Consider the following 19,330-nt stretch of genomic DNA (forward strand, 5'->3'; position numbering starts at 1 on the left):
CCCTCAGGCCTGATGTTTCTCATCCCTGCCTTACGGGTTCTTGAAGATTTTGGCACCATTTGGCTGTTGGAGAGAGGAGTCAAGCATCAACAGCATTAAGCTAAATAGTGGTGTAGCTCAACATGACACAGCAGCAAAATGACCAGGGTGCGGGGGAGTGACCATGGTTGGCTCTCCTGGATTTTGCATGTTCATACTAGGCCATGGTTTGGCTTATTGTGACATGCAAACCAGGTTCCTTTGTGAAAGCATATTTGTACTTATGTACATGCACAAGTGTGTGCATCTTCCTGGGGAAGAAACAGGAAGTGATCCATTCCATGATTAGCAACCCACTTGAAAAACGTAGCACCCACTTGAAAAGTTCTGTTGTATCAGATGATATTCCTGCAAATTTGGCACCTTATTAGCAAGTTCTGTTGCATCAGACCTCTCAGGACTTCTAACACAAGCAGATTTGGTAGCATGGTCAGGTGCTCTTAAAATTTGCCAGCCTCATAAGCAGTATTTCCTATTAAATTTATATGGCCACCCATCTGTAAAATTCTCTAGGTGGCATACAAAACATATCTTGTAAAGGTGCTCCAAGGCCCAATTCATCCTTCATTAGATGGAGGATTTGACCCAAGACTCTGGATTGCAAGTTGATCAATGTATTTGCTGCTCACTATCTTCCTATTGTTCATTTTTATCCTTCTGTTTCATTTTTAGATTTAGCTAAATGTAAAAACTTGTTTCATCAAGTAGGCTGGTGAAAAATGGGTATTTAGATGTAGCTTCCTTGTACATACCTCTAATTCTCTGTTGGACTTTTTTGCAGGAATCTGAGAAGATCATTGCAGAGCTGAATGAGACATGGGAGGAGAAACTGCGGAAGACAGAGGCGATTAGGATGGAGAGGTTGGCACATACATAAAACCACAATCTATGTTTGCTTGGAGGATCTTAAGCCATATGAGGGCAGGATTGCAGCTAAATCTCATTGGAAAGGGAGAAGACTTTTACTAAAAAGGAGTAGAGGAATAGTCACAGAAAAGGACCTAACAGACCAGGTTAAGACCAGAGTTCTGCAGGAATGACTTTGTTGCTGAAGGATTTGAGAGATATTAACAGACTTGGCGTACATCATGTGAGAGGGTGGTGTGAGACATATAGTGTGAGACAGGGGTAGAAGAATGGTAGATTAGGATCTATTGGGGGATTTCTGGGTGGTTTGGAGTAGACTAGCCAAGGATTTCTGGTTGTTTTTAACTATAGCAACCTCAACATTGTGTTTGTTTGTTTTATGCCTTAAATTCATTTGCTTTAGCAAATGAAGCTGTTTATGTGACAGGCATCAGGAGTGTATTTTGATGTGAAATGACTTTGAGCTCAGCTCTGGCCCAAGGAACCATTTCTTGAGCTGAGCAGGTGTTCAGAGGCACCCTGGTCCATACCTACTTGAGAGTTGGTTGTTTGCTTCCACCCTTCACACTGCTATTTTGCGCCAGGCTTTTGTTGAAGCGTGAGAATCTAATAAAAACCCCCCTCAAAAGTATGTCTAACCCAAACCCACCATATTGTCGGAAATGGGGTGAGGAGTTACATGGTCAAAGTGCCTGAAACAACAGGAGGAGATAAAAGAGCATGAGGGAGGAAGCAAAGAAAGGGAGACTAAAAAGACAGGTAACTGCAGAGTAGAGAAGGTTCAAATGTCACAGCTAGAAATAGGAAATCTGTCTGGAGAGCTAGAGAGAGTGTAGCATAGAGACATGTAGAGAATGAAGGATTTCCAGATGGTTTTGCCATAGTAAAAATAAATGGCTCTAAACCAGGGGTGGGTGGGTGAACCTTTGGCCCTACAGACACTGTTGGCCCTCCACTCCCATCATCCCTGAACTGTACTCTGCGGGAGCGGATGGGAGCTACAGCAATATTCAGAATGCCACAGGTTCCCCACCATTGCCCTAAATCTCAATACAGCTTTGCCTGTTTAGGTTATCCTAGGGTTGGAGGAGACCTTGGGTCAAAAATTTCCTTGTTGCACAAATTGGAATGCACTATCATCAAACTACGACCCTTCAGTAAGTGAATCTGCCAGAGGGAGGGTTGTAGATCAGTGGCAGAGCAGATGCTTTGCATGCCGAAGGTACCAGGTTCACTCCCTGACATCTCCAGACAGGGCTGAGAGCATCTCCTGCCTGAAATCCTGGAAAGCCACCGCCAGCCACTGCAGAAAGTACTGAAATAAATATGTCCCATCACAACTGTATGTCATGATTATTAACTGTCAGGAAACTGCCATCGGAAGAACAGGTGGTGGAAGGGCTCCAGGAGGATAGAAGAGACTCAGCAGCAGAAGAGGGAACCAGTAGGGGGGGAGCAGGAGCTTCAAGGGACAGGAAGTCGGAGGGGAGGCTCTGGGACACTTCCAGTGAGAACAGTGAGGAGGTATCAAGGCCCCCTTTAGCGACCCCCACCCCTCGCCGGAAGCTGTCACGCAGGGAATCTAGGAGACGCGTTTCCGTCAAGCAGCTTTTATGCTGGAAACGTTTCCGCAAGCGCCCACTGTCGGATTCTACCAGTGACTGACGGAGCCATGTCCAAGGGCCCCGCTCAAGGCAGAGCTTTGCTACGTTAAGCAAACTCCGAGGGACTAACCCTTTTACGCACAAGTAGCTCATTGTCCCATCACATTAACCTTGTATTTTATGATTATGAGCTCCTCTAATTCCCTCTGTGTTTTGAAGCTTGAATTATAAATATATTTCAGTGATATTTCTTTTCCCTCCTTTATAGAGAGGCTTTGCTGGCTGAGATGGGAGTCGCCATTCGAGAAGACGGAGGAACCCTTGGTGTTTTCTCACCTAAAAAGGTACATCTGTGCTGTTGAGTTGTTTTGTGAAGACTGCCCATTACTGGGCTTTTTGGCTCCTAACCAGTGTTAGAAACTCAGATACATAAGCCAAATGCCAAATGGCACCTTAAACCTGGGTTACGGTCGCCACAATAGAATTTCTAGGTGCCATTCCCCTCCCCCCTTGAGATTTATTACTATTACTATTAATATTATTAATTTCATTTTTTTATTTTAAAGAAAAAATCTCAAAAGTGGTTTAAAAGGTAAAGGTACCCCTGACCGTTAGGTCCAATTGCGGACTACTGGGGTTGCGTGCTCATCTCGCTCTATAGGCCGAGGGAGCTGGGGTTTTGTCCGCAGACAGCTTCGGGGTCATGTGGCCAGCATGACTAAGCCGCTTCTGGCGAACCAGAGCAGCGCACGGAAATGCCGTTTACCTTCTTGCTGGAGCAGTACCTATTTATCTACTTGCACTTGACATGCTTTTGAACTGCTAGGTGGGCAGGAGCTGGGACTGAACAACGGGAGCCCACCCCGTCGCAGGGATTCGAACTGCCAACCTTCTGACCAGCAAGTCCTAGGCTCTGTGGTTAGACCACAGTGCCACATTAAAACATCAAATAAAACAAACACATTCAAGCCTCAAGGAAAATATTTCAGATCCTTCTTTAAGTGACATTTAGCTTTCCCCATATTTACCTACTTAATATAGTCAGTGCTTTTTTCTGGGGGGACACAGGGGTATGCATACCCCTAAACATACCCTTTGGAGCAGAACTTGAGCAAAAGTTTACCAGTGCTACTGGTAGATTTCAGAATGTCTTGAAGTTCATGTGTGCTGAAATTGGATGTGCGGGTTTTCAGGAACCTTTTCATAAAACTTATATAGGGCACATAGGTGAAACAAATAATATTTGGCCACCCTGTGTGAAGCATTAGCCAGTTTTATGCATAACTTTATCATAGGAATGTAGGAAGCTGCTGTTCTTTATACCAAGTCAGACCACCAGTCCACCTAGCTCAGCATTCTTTAAATTGACTGGCAGTGGCTCTCCAGGATCTTAGACAAGCCCTGCGTGGATATACCTTGGATTGAACCTGGGACCTTTTGCATGCATGCCAGATGTTCTGCCACTGAATTATGGTCCTTATCAGGTCAGGCTCCAGAGGTTGTTGTAATTGGGCATTTTCCTGTGTCCCCAAGATGGGCAAAGAACCCAAAGACTCATCAGCAAATCCCTTCTCAGTCTTCTGAAGTGCTGAAAAGACTTTGAAATTAGTGTGGAAGAAGTTTTGTTTTGCACATTCTGCCTTGGCTGCATCAAGGGGGCTCAGTGAAGTCTCCTTATTCAGGGGCCCCTGGAATTTTGGACCTTGCAGTAGTTCTCACTGTGGTTATTGCTCCATTCCCCTCAGCTCCCTCTTTCCTCTTGTTTCCTCTCATTTTTCTGGACTCTCTCCATGTAGATCTTCCCTCAGAGGCCATCAGCTCTGTTTGATGAGTCTTTTGACGCATTTGCTCTTGACCAGGTTTGTGCAGGTGGAGAAAACAGATGCTTAAGTAGAGATTTCTGCCTATGGAATTAGAAAATAGACACTGATCCTTCTTCCCTTTCCCTGTCCCATCCATCCTGATACTCTTGTTGCTTGTGGTTGGCCTTTTCCTGATTCTGAACCCTCCGGTCCTTAGAGTTCTCATAGTTTCGTTTTATGCTGTAAGGTGGCATATTTTAACTGTGGAAGTCTTGGAACACTAGTTAATGAACTAGAGTTACTGGCATCTTCAGTGTTTGTCTTTGTTGTTGTCTGTCTCATGTTTTCTTTTGTTGTTGTTTTGACATTTTGTGTTTTTCCTCTTTGTGCTTGCTGGCATTCCACTGGCTAGATTTTCACTCCAAGGCCATGTGACTTGCTTGCTGATTCCAATGGGTTATTTTCACCAAAGAAGGTTGGTTTAGTGCTTGTTGTAGCTCCTTAGAGTCTATGAAGAGTGTTCGCTGGGTGTCAATGTCCATTTTTCTGTGTTTTGTTTTTGTTCTGATGTTTTGTGTTTTTCCCTTTTGTCTGTGCTTGCTGGCATTCCATTGGCTAGATTTTCACTCCAAGGCCATGTGACTTGTTTGCTGATTCCAGTGGGGTATTTTCCCCAAAGAAGGTTGGTTTAGTGATGGTAGCAACTCTCTTAGGTTCCAGTAAGAGTGTTAGCCGTCTAGCAAAGTACCTAGATTTTTTCCTCTTATGGCTTGGAAGCATGGGGTACAAGAGTGCCCCCTTCTTCACATACAACACAGAATAAAAGCTTCCAGATAGTCTAACCTTCTCTGTAATTATCCTGTGGTAGAAATTCCTCTTCCCTTGACAAAATCTGAGGCTGAGAGGTTGTGGTCAGCAAATAGATTTGTTTGGAGGCACCTCAATTTGAAATGCAAGTAATGCTGATATGCTCACTTTCCATCTCATCCTTTATTTCTCTTTATCTCTTTCCACACACATGAAATTTCTATTTCTGGGCAAGTGGAGCAGGAGGACAAACTTGGGTTGGCGGCTAGTGGACCAGGAAGAAGCTCTCCAGGGCCTGATTTTTATTTTTTTTTAGTGGTTGCCAGTTACTAACCCTTGTTAAAGGGGGGGGGGGATTGGTATAAATCCACTGAGTAGATCTTCCAATTTAATGTTTCTTAACTGGCTGACAGACTGGCAGGCATTTCTGCCTATGATATCACTCTGTTTCTGTACTGAAATAGTTTGCATCTGTTCAAGAAATGATTTGTCTTCTCCCAAGGAGAGAGAGGGTAATTTGAAGTTGCATTTGGACCTTGAAGCTGCTGCGTTGCCTTTTTAAAGAAGTTGTACAGGGGGGAAGAGAGGCCCTGATCTTTAAGTTAATTGCTTTTCCTCATTTCAGACACCTCACCTTGTCAACCTCAACGAAGATCCCCTCATGTCAGAGTGCCTACTTTACTACATCAAAGATGGCATAACCAGGTGAGAGGCAACACTGCTTTTAGTCAGATGGCTGCCACCTTGAGTCTCTCTCTTCTCTCCCAAAGCAAATCCAGTCATATTAAGCTCTTGAGTGTCAGACAAAGCACGTACTTAATTACCCGTGTCCTTGTTTACATGCATGGGATTAACGTTTAATTGTCAGATTTGGAGTTGCAGGAGCTTTTTACCAAGCGGAATATTGCCAGGGGAGCTTGGAAGAGGAAGAGCAGACTGATTGTCTTAGCTGGGCATTTTCCTCCTAAAGCTGGAGTGGAGCAGCAGGGTGGGGAAGGATACTGCCATTATAATTAGCATAGTCTTACCTTGCAATACCTGCTTCAGCTTTGCCATGGGTAGTGAGGATGAGAATCTCATGCTAAGCCGGAAAATGAAATCCATCTGAAATTATGCGATGGTCATCAGGTCATTGGTCCACAGGGTTGGCCCTACTCTTAGGCAGAGTGAGGCAGCCACATGAGGCAGCAGGGGCCTGCAGGGAGGAGGAAGTGACTGGCAGCAAGGTTTTGGAAGATGACAGAGCTGTGTATGACATGCACAAGCTTCTCTGTTTATTGCAGATTCCTATGTTAATTTTTTTTTAAGCTATAAGGAATTTAAACACTCTTATTTGCTGGACGCAGGGTTGGCCAGGCAGATGCTGAACGGCGTCAAGACATCGTTCTCAGTGGGGCTCACATCAAAGAGGAGCATTGTATTTTCCGGAGCGAGAGAAACCATAATGGTGATGGTGAGACAGCAGCTTGCTTATTGGTTAAATATCTCTTCTGCTCTGCCCTCTGTTGTTACTTATATTGGTACTTGCCATCTTCCGGCTCTTTATAGACAAGCAAGATATTCTTTGGACTTCTGATTAGCTGAACTCTGCCCTTTTCTGGATTATGTAGCTAAACTCCACCCTGGTTTTGCCCTGGCTTGTTTGGAAGGATTTTAAGAGGCATTCCTGTGGAAATCCTGGAATATGCATATTCTTCTCTGTGGGAAAGACTTCTCTCCCCTGTCCTTCCCACAACACAAGACCATAAGGAGGGCCCTGCTGGAGCTGGCTAAAGGCCCATCTTGTCCAGGATCCTCGTCTTCTATTGTCCAACCGGATACCTTTTGGAAATGACCAGAGCACAGCAGCAGAACTCTTCCCTGCTGTGATTCCCAGCAGCTGTTATTGAGGCATGCTGCCTCCAAGAGCAAAGGCAGAACATAGCCATCAGGGCTGGTAGCCATTGTAAACACTTACAATGTCTTTACAGGCCCTACCTAGGAGCTTGGAGAAGTTCTCTGGGGTCAGGTTCTCCAATTTCTCCCATCAGTAAAACAGTGATATGAGTATTCTTTATTCCTGTTCTAGTGATTGTTACTCTGGAACCTGGTGAACGGTCTGAAACCTATGTCAACGGCAAGAGAGTGGTGCAACCTGTCCAGCTGCGCTCAGGTAAAGACGTTGGAATTTGTTAAATTTGTTACTCTTTGGTTTTTTTAAGTGTCTTGAAAACTGTGGCTCCATGAAAGAAATACAGGAAGCTGTTTTATCCAGAGACTATTGGCTCATCTAGCCCCATATTGTCTTTTTCAACTTGGAGCCCATCATCCCTGACCATGGGCTATGAAAGCTGGGGCTGGTGGAAATTGTAGTTCAGCAATATCTGGAAGGTATCACTTTGACTACCCCTGGCCTTCTCTGGCAATGGCTGTCCAACAGAGGTCTTTCCCATGAGCTGTTCCCTGACCCTTCTTACTGGAGATGCCAAGGATTGAACCGAGAACCTTTTGAATGCAGAACGTGTGTTCTACTACGTTGCTTTGGGCTCTTCCCATAGGTCTGTCATCTTTTCTTTGAGTTAGGGTTTTATGATTTCTGGCTTTGACTGTCCTTGAGAATTCATTGCCTGGGGATAACATGGCTGAACAAATCCCAGCTAGCTCTCTCTCGTTAAAGAGCAAAAAACAGGAACCCTTTAGGTCATAATCTTTTTATTGCCCGTCCAGGAAATCGTATTATTATGGGCAAAAACCACGTGTTCCGCTTCAACCATCCTGAGCAAGCACGGGCTGAAAGGGAAAAGACTCCATCAGCAGAAACTCCCTCAGAACCAGTAGATTGGACTTTTGCTCAGAGGGAATTGCTGGAGAAACAAGGAATTGATATGAAACAGGAGATGGAGAAAAGGTAATGCATTTTTCATGACATTGAACAAGTTACCATTCATCCCTCCATCCATCTTACTGAAGTGCTGTTCTCTTCTGCTTAACTGTTGTAGAGCATCATCCTTTAATATTGGTACAACTTTCACATGTAATTCTTTTTAGTTGGAATGTTAGCTGTGAAGTGAAATTGCTTATGAAAAGGCTCTTGAGTAGTTTTCGGTTAACCTTTGTTTGGTGCTTGCTTCAGAAGGTTTTGCAGAGTGGCTCATGACAACATTTTGTTTTGTGGAGAGATGCTTCTTTGTTGCTAAAATGGAGCACTGGTCATAATATATTTAGCTTGTTGCAGGATTCTGGTTTCTGCAGAAGTTTTTATGTTTCCCCACAATATTACTGATCAGCTGGCAAAATAAGTTTTTAGAAGACTCTTGAAGGTCCCGTAGTCCTTTTAAAGTACCCCGCTACCTAGAAATGTGTTTCTGCACACACCCACACCAGGAAATTCTTAGGTGGGGCAAATGGGTGCTCTTAGGTGGTGGTGGGGGTGCATCTGCTGTCTCCACCTTGACTATTACTGTGTTCCAGTGGGTACCCTCAGGGGCTCAGGATCCAGTCTCAGGAGGTACAAGCATCTTAGCAAAACACTCACCAAGGAAGGTGGGGTTGCAGCTGCAGTGCAGTTGAACCAAACCGAGGTCAAGCATGGAGAATCAGTCTAGGTCCAAAATGTGGACCAGCAGCATGGTCAGGCAAGAGTTCAAGGGCAGTATCACAGAGAGTTCAGTTAAGATGCCCCATAGCAGTACAGGCAGACTAGGGACCTGGGACCTTCATTGTTTCCAACAACTGGATGGTTCCATTGGGAGCCCTTATATACTCTGGCCTCCTAGACCACAAGTGCTGGTATGGAAGGGATTGGTTATATGGAGACCCCATTGCTCACAAGCTGCATGTTATGTTGTTTTTTTGGCCCAGACCTTTTTGGTGTTGGGGCTCTTGAGGTGGGGGTTCCAACAACACCTCTGGGGACAGCTACAAGGGTTCTTCAGCAGAACTTCTTTCCTTCCCCACAAGGGTATCCTCAGCACTGATCTCAGGGGATCTTCTCCTCAAGGTTCTCAACCTGAGAGGTGTCTAGTTCATTCTCTGAGAACTCGGTGCCAGGTACCCAGTCCAGGCTAGGCACAACAACCACAGTCCCAGGTTGTATTAGGCTGACCAGGTGTCTGACTTCTCTCCCCAGACTTCAAGAAATGGAGATTCTGTACAAGAAGGAAAAAGAGGAAGCAGATCTCTTGTTGGAGCAGCAGAGGCTGGTAGGTGTCAATATTTCCTAGCTGTCCTTGCAGAAATCAACATGCTAAACTTCCAGGAAATGTGATCAGATTGACTCTTCCCACTGTTAGCTGCCCCTTGCTTCTCACGTGCTACTTTGACTTCAGATGCCTGGGGGCATACCATAAAGTGCATGGATCTCATCCTCAAGTAGATGTTGAACCTAAACAGGTACAATGTGCCAACATCCTGGTTCCTTAACAGGTCAGAAGGAAGGCTTGTATTTTGCATTGTTACAGCCCCCCTCCCTCAATCAACTCTGAAATGGCTTTTTTATGGTCTTGCCTGTTATGGTTGCCCTGGAGGGTTGCTTTAGTTTTCTCTTGGATCAACACCAAGTACTAATTCTATGCTGCTGAGGAGAGCCTTCCAGATGCATTGGTGTGCCAAGGATTTTTCACACGTGATGTCCAAAACTGTTGCTGCAACTCTGCATGTTTTTTAACCTTCCTCCCCTGCCTTGCATGGAGTGTGGCTCCCCAGCAAGGGTGTTGTCTGATGCACATAGCAGTGTGTGGTTATGGGAAAAGGCGAAAGAGTTTTTGGTACTAGTAAATCACATACACGTAGCTAAAAGACAGCAGGTTTTCTGGGGCAAAGCAAGCAGAAGTGAGGATGGTTGCTAGGGAGGAAGCAGGCTTCTCCCATTTTAGCATCCTGGTGCAGGAAATGAGGAATAGGGCACCTTCATCCAATCAATGTAAAGTGAATCTCTAAAAGAACCATATTCCCATTTTGGATGGGTCAGGAAACCAAGCTGACTGGGTATACTCCTGGGCAGGGGTTTAGATCACAAATGGGAACCTATTGTAGTCCATCAATGTCTGGAGGGGACGTCCCTGGTCTGGATGTCTAGTGGCAGGCAGTGAGATCTGTCCATGCATCTGAAACTATGAATGAAGGTAGTAGCTGGCTGGAAATTTATTTACTCAATTTCTGTACTGTAGTCTAACAAAAATGTTCCCAAGGCTGATTTTACTTTTTAATACAGTGAACACAATTAAAAAAAAATACTTAAAGTGTTTTAATAAAGTGGATCAGATTCGTTTGTTTCTAGTCATTAGACCTTTACAAACAAAGGTTTTAACAGTATAAATAGTGGAATAAGGCAGAAATGGAAATTAATTTGGACACAAATAAACTACAACATGAACAAACTTAGAATACTGAGTTTGTGTTCATAGACTAGAGTTTTCATACCTCCTTCTTCCCTTTGCAGCTGCTTGCACCTTCCCAAAGACTGCTCCTGAGAGTTGGAGAATCCTTGGGAATTGTGTGAGATGTGTGGTGCAGAGGGCAGCAGATGGAGTGGTAGAGTTGGCTTGCAGTCACCCCCTCTCTTTCTATGGACGGAGGAACAACTTAGACTCAGAACTAATAAAAGCATGCTTCCCATTATATCCCGAATGTGGGAAGGAGGAAGTGGGATGGGAATAAAATGTGTTTTCACTAGTCTCCAAAGTGAGACAAAGGAAGAATATAGGTTCTCAAGGCAGGGTGTTCCACTGTTCTGGAGCCACAGTTGAAAGCTGCTACTCAAAGCTAACTCTCAGCTCCTGGAAAGATGGCACTTGCAGCAGACCCTCATGTTGGATCTTAGAACTCCAGGGGGTTTAGATGAGAAGGTAACTTCTGAGCTTGTCAAGCTTGTAGCTCTGCTCGACTGGAATTTATTATTAGCCCTTAGAATCTGATTTGGAAACCAATTGGTAACCAATGCAGACTTTTTCAGAATTGGCAAATATGCTCTTAAAGGCTTGCACCTGTTAACAAGTGTGCAGTGGCATTTTGTATTTGTTGAAGTTTCCAGATCATTTTCAAAGGGAGCCCCATGTAGAGTGTATGGAGGTCACCAGGCATTACTGATGGGTGCTGGGGTCTCCCTATCTTTCAAAAGAGGAAGACGTCAGGAGGGTGCTAGTCAGACAAGAGTGCAAGAGCTAATACTGATGAGGGCAGATCAAACAGGGCCAGTGGAATAATCCATAGTCACTAATCAAATGTTCCAGATTTGGGTTTGACCTGACACAGAAGGGGTTAGCTAGGATCACAGGATAATCCAGGGAGCAGACATGCAGCTCAGTGGGAGCTGTGAAGTCCTGCAGGGTGCAGAGCTTGGCCCTTTCAAAGCCCAGAGTAAAGGGAGCCATTTAAGGTTTGTGTGTAGCATCTGTACTATAGCACACAAATGACAATAATCTTTGAGACTTGGAAGCTTTGGCCCGTCTTCATTCACAGATAAAGGCAGACCAAATAGCAGCCTGCAAACAGCGATGACTGGTGCCCATTAGGACTGGTAGGGCAGAAGGCCGAGAGACCAACAGGGGGTGGAACCAAAACCAGTGGCAGGCAGAGTTACCACCTGACTGGTCATAAATCAGAATATGGGCAAGTAGGGGCAGACTGAGGTTTGTGAGATGCTTCCCACTTCACCCTAATACACCTGCCCTCAGCCCATAGCATTCTTTGGATTATAGAAGCTCACCATAGAACTATTGCAAGTGTCCTTAGTCTAGTATTGTGGCTATAATAGTTCACATTTAAAACTGCCCGTTCCAAGTGTGTTAAACTGGTATGTGGATGAGAAAGGGATATATTCTGCAAAAGAACTGATAAAGCACAAACAGGGGATTTCTGAGCATTCACTTACGGCAAAAATCAATGTAATGTTTCCTACTAAAGAATAATCACAACATGCATTAAAAATGTTACATAGAAGGCACAATATGTTTGAAATTTTAAGGAAAAAGATCAGTGCTGGGCTGAACAGTTTTATCTGCTTTCCTAAAATAAAAATCCAGGTATGTTAAGTTTTGATGTAATCAGTATAATCTTCCATGTAGGAAGGTTGCATTGAAGCCAACCCTCAAATTTGGTAGTAGGAATGAGGCTTCCTCTTTTTCACTCCTCAGCTTTGTTGAATTGGTTTCTTAACATAATTGGTTGAGTCTCTTCATAATGGAATTTAATGGGCGAGATCAGCAACCCTCCTTTATATTAGCAAATAGCAAATTTTGTGTATGTGCCATAAAATACAGAGGTGACAGGTCTAATGATGTCAACAAGCCCCTTTCCCCGCCCTTTCTGGACACAGCCTTGAAATTAGCATGTGGTGTGAATTCTGTTTGGGTATCTTCCATTTCCACTGCAGTATGATGGACGGTTTCTTTACAACCAAGGGATTGTATTATTTAATAGTAGAGTTATTGCTGTGGGTGGATGGATGTTCCTCATGGTTCCCTAGTGGGTGGGGGATCTGTGAATGACCCGAGAATCAGCTAGGCAGTGTGTTTAAAATACAGTTGTTCTGTACCTTGGAAGTTGAACGGAATCTGTTCTGGAAGTCCGTTTGATTTCCAAAATGTTCGAAAACCAAACTGTGGCTTCTGATTCACTGCAGGAAGCTCCTGCAGCCAATCAGAAGCCGCGGAAGCCTCATCAGATGTTCGGGTTCCAAAAGAACGTTTGCAAACTGGAACAATCACTTCCGGGTTTGTGGCATTCGAGAGCCAAAACGTCCGAGTTCCAGGGCATTTGGCATCCAAGGTACAACTGTACCCTGAACTTCTTGGTAGCACGGTAGCTAATTCTGATTCCTTATTGTCTAAGCAGGCCCTGGAACCCTGAGCCTGAACCACGAGCTCAAATAAATGGGCATTACTCTCAGAACAGCATGAAAAGCTTTGTTTGTTTGAAACGACTTAGGAAAAGCATTTAAGTCTTCGCAATCTTTAAGGAGTGATGTCATTTTAAAAACATAGCAAACTTGTGTTAACAACGAACCAAAAGCTGAACTAGCAATTAGTAAATTTGCAAGAGGCTTGGTGATAAACTATGTGGGCATCGAAATGCCCACATCGAAATGCTTGGTGATAAACTTTGTGGACATCGAAATAACACAGGCTTTGTGAGGGGTTTAGTGCTTCAAATACCGTTTTAGGATTATTAAAGCTCATAAGCATTTTCAAAGCAACGTTATCAGTGGAAAATGGAAAAGACCCTTTTGGAATGTGGTGGCTAGACCTCTTGCTTGTAGCAGGTTCTCCTGGGAGCCTGAAGTATCCTCACCCGTTGTAGTGGCACTTACATGACTTCTAACCCCCATCCCTAGTGGCTGCTGCTGATTCCACCACCCCCATTTTTTTTTACCTTCTAACACTTCTCTGGCTGCTTTTCTAGTAGAACAGACTGTCCACCTGCGTGTTCCTGCACCACGTTTACAGCACTTACTAACCAATGTTAACTCAACTTAACCTTGGCTGTTCGTCTGATCATTCTGCAATGACCGTTGGGTCCACTCACCGTGAAGGAAAGATCGCTTTAAATATATATACATTTATACTGGATTAACTCGTCAGCAGTAACCAAGGCAAAAATGTGCGATTGAACTTTTGCACGTCTTTCTAGCATGAGTAAAGTGTTCCTTCCACCTTCCTACCAGGTACTTGGTTTTAGTTTTTTCAACAGTTTCATCTGGATTTGAAAGTCTTTGAATATTCCATGATGATTAGAGTCGAATTTTCCATGAAATCTAGATGTGGCTGGATTTAATGAAACTACCGGAGCACCCTTAGGATAAAGAGTCCAGCATCATAAGCCTGAAATCTTAAGTTAGACTTTTCACAACATTTATTCTGTTTGATTCCCCCCCCCCTTCCCCTGCAAAATGATTTGTTTAGTTTTTAGTTACTTTTTGTTGTTGAGTATTTTCATTCCTTCCCCCATTTTAATTTTGGTTATTTTGGGGCCACTTCTCAATTTTTGTTTTCCAAAGGATGCAGACTCTGATAGTGGGGATGACTCGGACAAGCGGTCTTGCGAGGAGAGCTGGAGGCTGATCACTTCCCTGAGAGAGAAGCTGCCCCCCAGCAAGTTGCAAACCATAGTTAAAAAATGTGGCCTCCCCAGCAGTGGGAAGAAACGAGAGCCCATTAAAATGTATCAGATACCTCAACGTCGACGCCTTAGCAAAGACTCCCGATGGGTTACCGTCTCAGACCTGAAGATCCAGGCTGTGAAGGAGATCTGCTATGAGGTGGCCCTCAATGACTTCCGGCATACGCGCCAAGAGATTGAGGCCTTGGCCATTGTGAAGATGAAAGAGCTTTGTACTATGTATGGGAAGAAAGACCCCAATGAACGTGACTCATGGCGAGCCGTTGCCCGAGACGTTTGGGACACTGTGGGGGTTGGCGATGAGAAGATCGAAGACGTGCTGCTCAATGGGAAGGGCATTGCTGATGTGGACGACCTAAAGGTGCATATCGATAAACTTGAAGACATCTTGCAGGAGGTGAAGAAGCAAAACAACTTGAAGGATGAGGAGATAAAAGTCCTTCGAAACAAAATGCTCAAAATGGAGAAGGTTTTGCCCCTGATCAGCTCCCAAGAACCAAAGGGCCAGGCAGCCGTGGCAGCCACAAAAATGAAAGAGCAACCCAATGTCCCCAAGAAGGTGAATGCTGAGGGAAGCGTGAGAACTGATGAGACAGATGCCCACATGAATGATGGCCGTGTCTCCCAGTTAATGGAGGAGGACCCAGCCTTCAGGCGTGGGCGGCTGCGCTGGATGAGGCAAGAGCAAATCCGTTTTAAGAACCTACAGCAGCAGGAAATAGCCAAACAGCTTCGCCGGCAGAACATGCCTCACCGGTTCATCCCGCCCGAGAACCGCAAACCCCGCTTCCCGTTCAAGAGCAATCCTAAGCACAGAAACTCATGGAGCCCGGGCACGCATATAATTATTACGGAGGATGAAGTGATTGAAGTGAGGGTTCCAAAGGAGGAGGAGAAGAAGAAAGAGGAAATTGGGGAAAACAAAGACCCGTGCGGTAAAGCCCCCCTTCCCAAGGACCCCCAGCAGCTTTGGTGTGCGTACGGCCCTCAGAGGGGTCAGGATAATATCCAGATCAAGAGGCAGCCCTTGAACGCTCAATCGCAGCCAAGCCATCTGCAGCCAGAAACATCCACTCAGCTCCGCTGCAGAAGCAATTCCCTCAATGGGCAGCAGAAAGGGCTGCGTCGCCAGACATCTGACTCATCAGAATCGTTGCCCTCTTACGGTGGACTCCACAATCAAGACCTGCAGACTTTCCAGCAGAAGCGCCACATGCATCAGCACCGCCAGTCCTATTGCAATTATGGCAGTGGAGGGGTGAATCCAGAGAGCAACTTAGCCAGCGGTCGTGCAAGACAGACTGATCAGCCTAACCACTATAACCAGTTTGTGACCCCTCCACGTATGAGGCGACAATTCTCTGCACCTAACCTCAAAGCTAGCCGAGAAACAACTGTCTGAGTCACTGGAGAGTTGAGGAGGGAGAGCGGTGCTGATCCTGGGAGGTGGTGTTGGTGGTTGCTGTAGCTATACCTACCCTGAGTTTCAAATGATCATTTTTAGCAAATGTGTGGTTTTATATGCGAAGCACAAACATTTTCTACCTATCTATTATTGCCTGTGAAACATGTTAGAATTGTGGAATATTGATGATTGATAACCCATACCTTAGGGGCTTTGGGAAGTTGCCTTCATTTTATTTTATGGGGATTCCTTTTTTATATATATGTTAAAAAATTGAAGCCTTTCTGGAATACCTGTAGGGCTACTCTCTCCTTTGGACAATCAACAAAAGCAAATCTACTATGTAGTGTTTGAATGTCATCTGTAAAAGCTTCAAGGCAACAATTTAGGAGTCTGACCCTTGAATCTCAAGTTGTATTCAGATTCCTTGTTTTGGTTTTCCATCTTCTCAGTTCATCTTGTTAAAATTCACCCATAAAACTTCCGGTTTGGGGCTGGTAAGAGAACACAGTTAATCTCTGGCCCTTCCTTCTCTGTGCCTTCAGGAAATAAAACACTGACATGTGCAGTCCTTCTTGTAGAGTCCTCCAAACTCTCATCTTCTTGCAAAGTGCTTTTTTAAAAATTGCATTCTTCCTTAGCTTAGGTAGAATCAGTATAACATTACAGGGGCAGCCAAAAGCTGCCTAAATTAAGTTGCTTGCCCAATTCTGCATGCTGCCTTTAAGCGATGTGATGGGTGTACAGCTGCAGCATCTTCCTCTTCCAATTCACATGGGTCTTTAATACGTTATAACTTAAAAGACAAGGGCAAGGATAGGGCCCTCTTGGACGTTATTGGATTTCAACTCTCATCAGCCCCAGTCCCAAGCTGGCCAGTGGTCAGTGATGATGAGCATTGTAGCCCATCAACATTTGGAGGGCTCAGGATCCCCATCCCTCGACTTGCAGGGAGATTTTGATTGGTTTTTTCCACTTACTCTGTGGGGGCACAACTCCACAGTGAACTTGAAATCCTTCTAACTCCCAAGAAGCCCTGGCAATCATTTTGTGGGGGTGAGTAATTTTGTGTTGGCTGCTTAGCTCCCAAAAATGACTAGGTCTCTCCAGGTTTGTTTCAGGAGTTTATTATGGCAGTTCAGCCAGTTTACATTTGATGCACAAGCAGGACTCTCAAGTGGGGCAGAATGGAAATTTCTTCCTTTTACCTCCTGCAACAACCGCTCTAGGTCTGATTACACCGTTGGTCAGGACCCACTACCTGATCTTGTGGTGGGTCATGAAAACCGGAACTATCACCATGCAGTTGTGTGGTAAAATAATTAAGATCCAGGTCCCCAAATGCATGTTTGGGTTAAACAGTGCAGACTGACTCCACATGGCACTGCCCCACCAACCTTAGTCTGCCCTCAGCCAGCCTCCAGCCAGGCCCCACCTGCCTGCCTTTTTACTAACATACAGCTCCCTCCCCTTTGGCAGGGATGAGGATGGGAAGAAAACTAGAATGAGTTGGCTCTGCCTTTCATTGGCTGCAGTTGTGGCTATCATTGGCTCCACCGACTGTTCAGCTCCCTGCCTTAACACCCTACCAATCCCAATGGACACCAGCCACCACTAGGATTCAAGGTGGTTCCCTGGTTAGAAAAAGAGGTGACCTCCTGGATTATACAGTGCAATTCTCCTTGTCCAGGCACACAGTCTCAGTCCTTTGCCTGGCATGTGCTCACGTCAATCGCATGGGGGAATATGGACAGGAGCCTTTCCCCAGTGAACACAATAATGGGAATTGTCTGTTGTCCATGAATTCAATTGCCAAGTATGTTTTCTCACTATAGGGCAGAACCCAGGGAAGATTGGAACTGCTTGCAGGGCCACAAAATTTATTAATTAATTAGCCAATGAATTAAAGTAAATGAATTGTATTGGTTTCAAAGAGAGAATATGTTTCTGTAGATAAAGCCCCCTGTCAATTTTCTTTTGCTGAGCCAGAGATTACAGTTAAGTTTCCAATATAAAAGGTGTCACGGAGCAGGGGAGTTGAAAAAAACTAAAACTTGAAAGTCTTGTGCTTATTGAAATTCCTCAATTAAATTATGTGTCCTTTAATTTACCCCTTTTCTCGCTGCTTCAGGTTTTTAAACATATCTGGGGACCTGAGCCTTTTATCTGCCTCATTTCCATAGCTGTTTATCCTTTGAGTTCTCTTGTCCGAGGAACAATTTGTGCTTCATAAACCATGCCACCAGTTTTTTTAAAAATTGGAACTCTCTTATCTGGAACAGCATTTCAATTGAAAAGCTGCCTATTTAATTCTAGCTAGGAAATGAGCACAATGCAGTGACTGACTAGCAGAGTCCAGTTACGACACAGGATGCAGGCAATCCATAAAGGTTTGTAAGAGGACATTAAAATCATATTTTTAAAAGAAAATAATTCTATCCCCCCCTTCAATTCTGTGATAAATGTTGTGCAGACCCCTTAAAGAGAAATAGGATGAGAATTTGTGGGTCTTGGGACTAAGTTAGACTTCACACACTGATGCATATAACTGTCTCCCAATGTTATATTTAAATGAAAAGCAGCCTTCGGAGGCTGGGGTTGGGAGTGGAGGGGTACGAGGCTTCTTAAATCTTGCCCCAACTGTTTTCCTACTTGGTCATCCTTCCCCAAGCTGCTTTTCTATGTGGAGGGGGAAAGCAGATGGGGAGATTAGCTGCAGAAAACCAGCTGATGGGTAATGGATTACCAACAGGTATTTGTTGCTGAAAGTTCTGGAGTTGAACTGTCAACTCCAGAAGATACTTTGGGGTGGGGGGTTAACACCTACAGAAAAGCCGTTCTGGGGTGGGGAGAGTTCCACACACTGCTGCCATCCCTAACAGTTAACTTCTCTCAGAAGCAAATCCCACTGAGTTACATGAGACTTGGCCTAAAGCAGACATTTCATGCTCCAAGGACAAAAAGGTATTCCAGTCTGCATTGAGAGAGCTTCTATTATTACACTAGTGTTATTAACAAGTCAGGAGCTGTGTGATTTAGACAGAGCTGAAGTAAGAGTTCCCGGGACCTCCCAAATATGTTTTTAGATTGCCTTAAAGCAGTGTTTGCCAACCTGGTGCCCTTCATATGCTTTCAACATACACTGGTGGTGAAGGCTGCCTTAAAGTTACAAGTTGGGGAGAGCGTTGAAGGTGGGTGGGTGGTGATGCCTCCTCTTTACTGTTTTTATCTGCTATTCGGCAACTTTTTTCTGACTGGGCTTAATCAAGAAATCTGTCCAAAGTTAGAGGGAGAGAATCTTTTGCATGTTTGAACGTAGGTTCAAGCAGATCAGTCCATTCACTCTTGCCTTTATATATATCGTAAAAATGTGTTTGCCTTTTGAAATAGTTTTGAGAGCTACAAGAGGTGTGAACTTCGGTTATCATTACTGTAAAGGAGGAAATGACTCTTCCGGTGAAGTGATAGGATTTTGAAAACCTGTCCATTTATTATTGCTTCCCCCCCCAAAAAAGGGGTTTTAATTTTTTAAAAAAAGCAAAACTCTGCATTTTGTGAAAAGCAGAACTGCTTGTGCATTTTAACAAGTGCTTTCAATAAATGATGAAATACTCTTGTAAATCTTGTCTTGTTTTGGTTGGGATCTAAAAACATTTGCTTTCTTTTTAGAAGCCCTGTTAGGGGGCAGGAGTTCCTTTGAAATGAAACAA

General features: G+C 44.4%; 1 protein-coding gene across 9 annotated transcripts in view; it reads left to right on the forward strand.

Moving 5' to 3' along the window:
- The window catches only part of KIF1B (kinesin family member 1B), a 139,787-nt gene that overhangs the window by 76,299 nt on the left and 44,158 nt on the right, over nucleotides 1-19,330 (forward strand). For 8 of the 9 annotated variants that reach the window (XM_079986704.1, XM_079986705.1, XM_079986706.1 and 5 more), the window contains 7 exons: nucleotides 821-900; nucleotides 2,779-2,854; nucleotides 5,745-5,824; nucleotides 6,466-6,572; nucleotides 7,188-7,271; nucleotides 7,826-8,006; nucleotides 9,228-9,300. In XM_079986704.1, coding sequence (XP_079842830.1) covers nucleotides 821-900; nucleotides 2,779-2,854; nucleotides 5,745-5,824; nucleotides 6,466-6,572; nucleotides 7,188-7,271; nucleotides 7,826-8,006; nucleotides 9,228-9,300 — 681 coding nt within the window. Of the gene's footprint in view, nucleotides 1-820; nucleotides 901-2,778; nucleotides 2,855-5,744; nucleotides 5,825-6,465; nucleotides 6,573-7,187; nucleotides 7,272-7,825; nucleotides 8,007-9,227; nucleotides 9,301-14,093; nucleotides 19,242-19,330 lie in introns of those variants that run through there. The other variant, XM_079986712.1, reaches the window with a different exon arrangement.

The sequence above is a fragment of the Podarcis cretensis genome (genome assembly GCF_951804945.1).
Source record: "Podarcis cretensis genome assembly, chromosome: 8".
Lineage (NCBI taxonomy): Eukaryota > Metazoa > Chordata > Lepidosauria > Squamata > Lacertidae > Podarcis > Podarcis cretensis.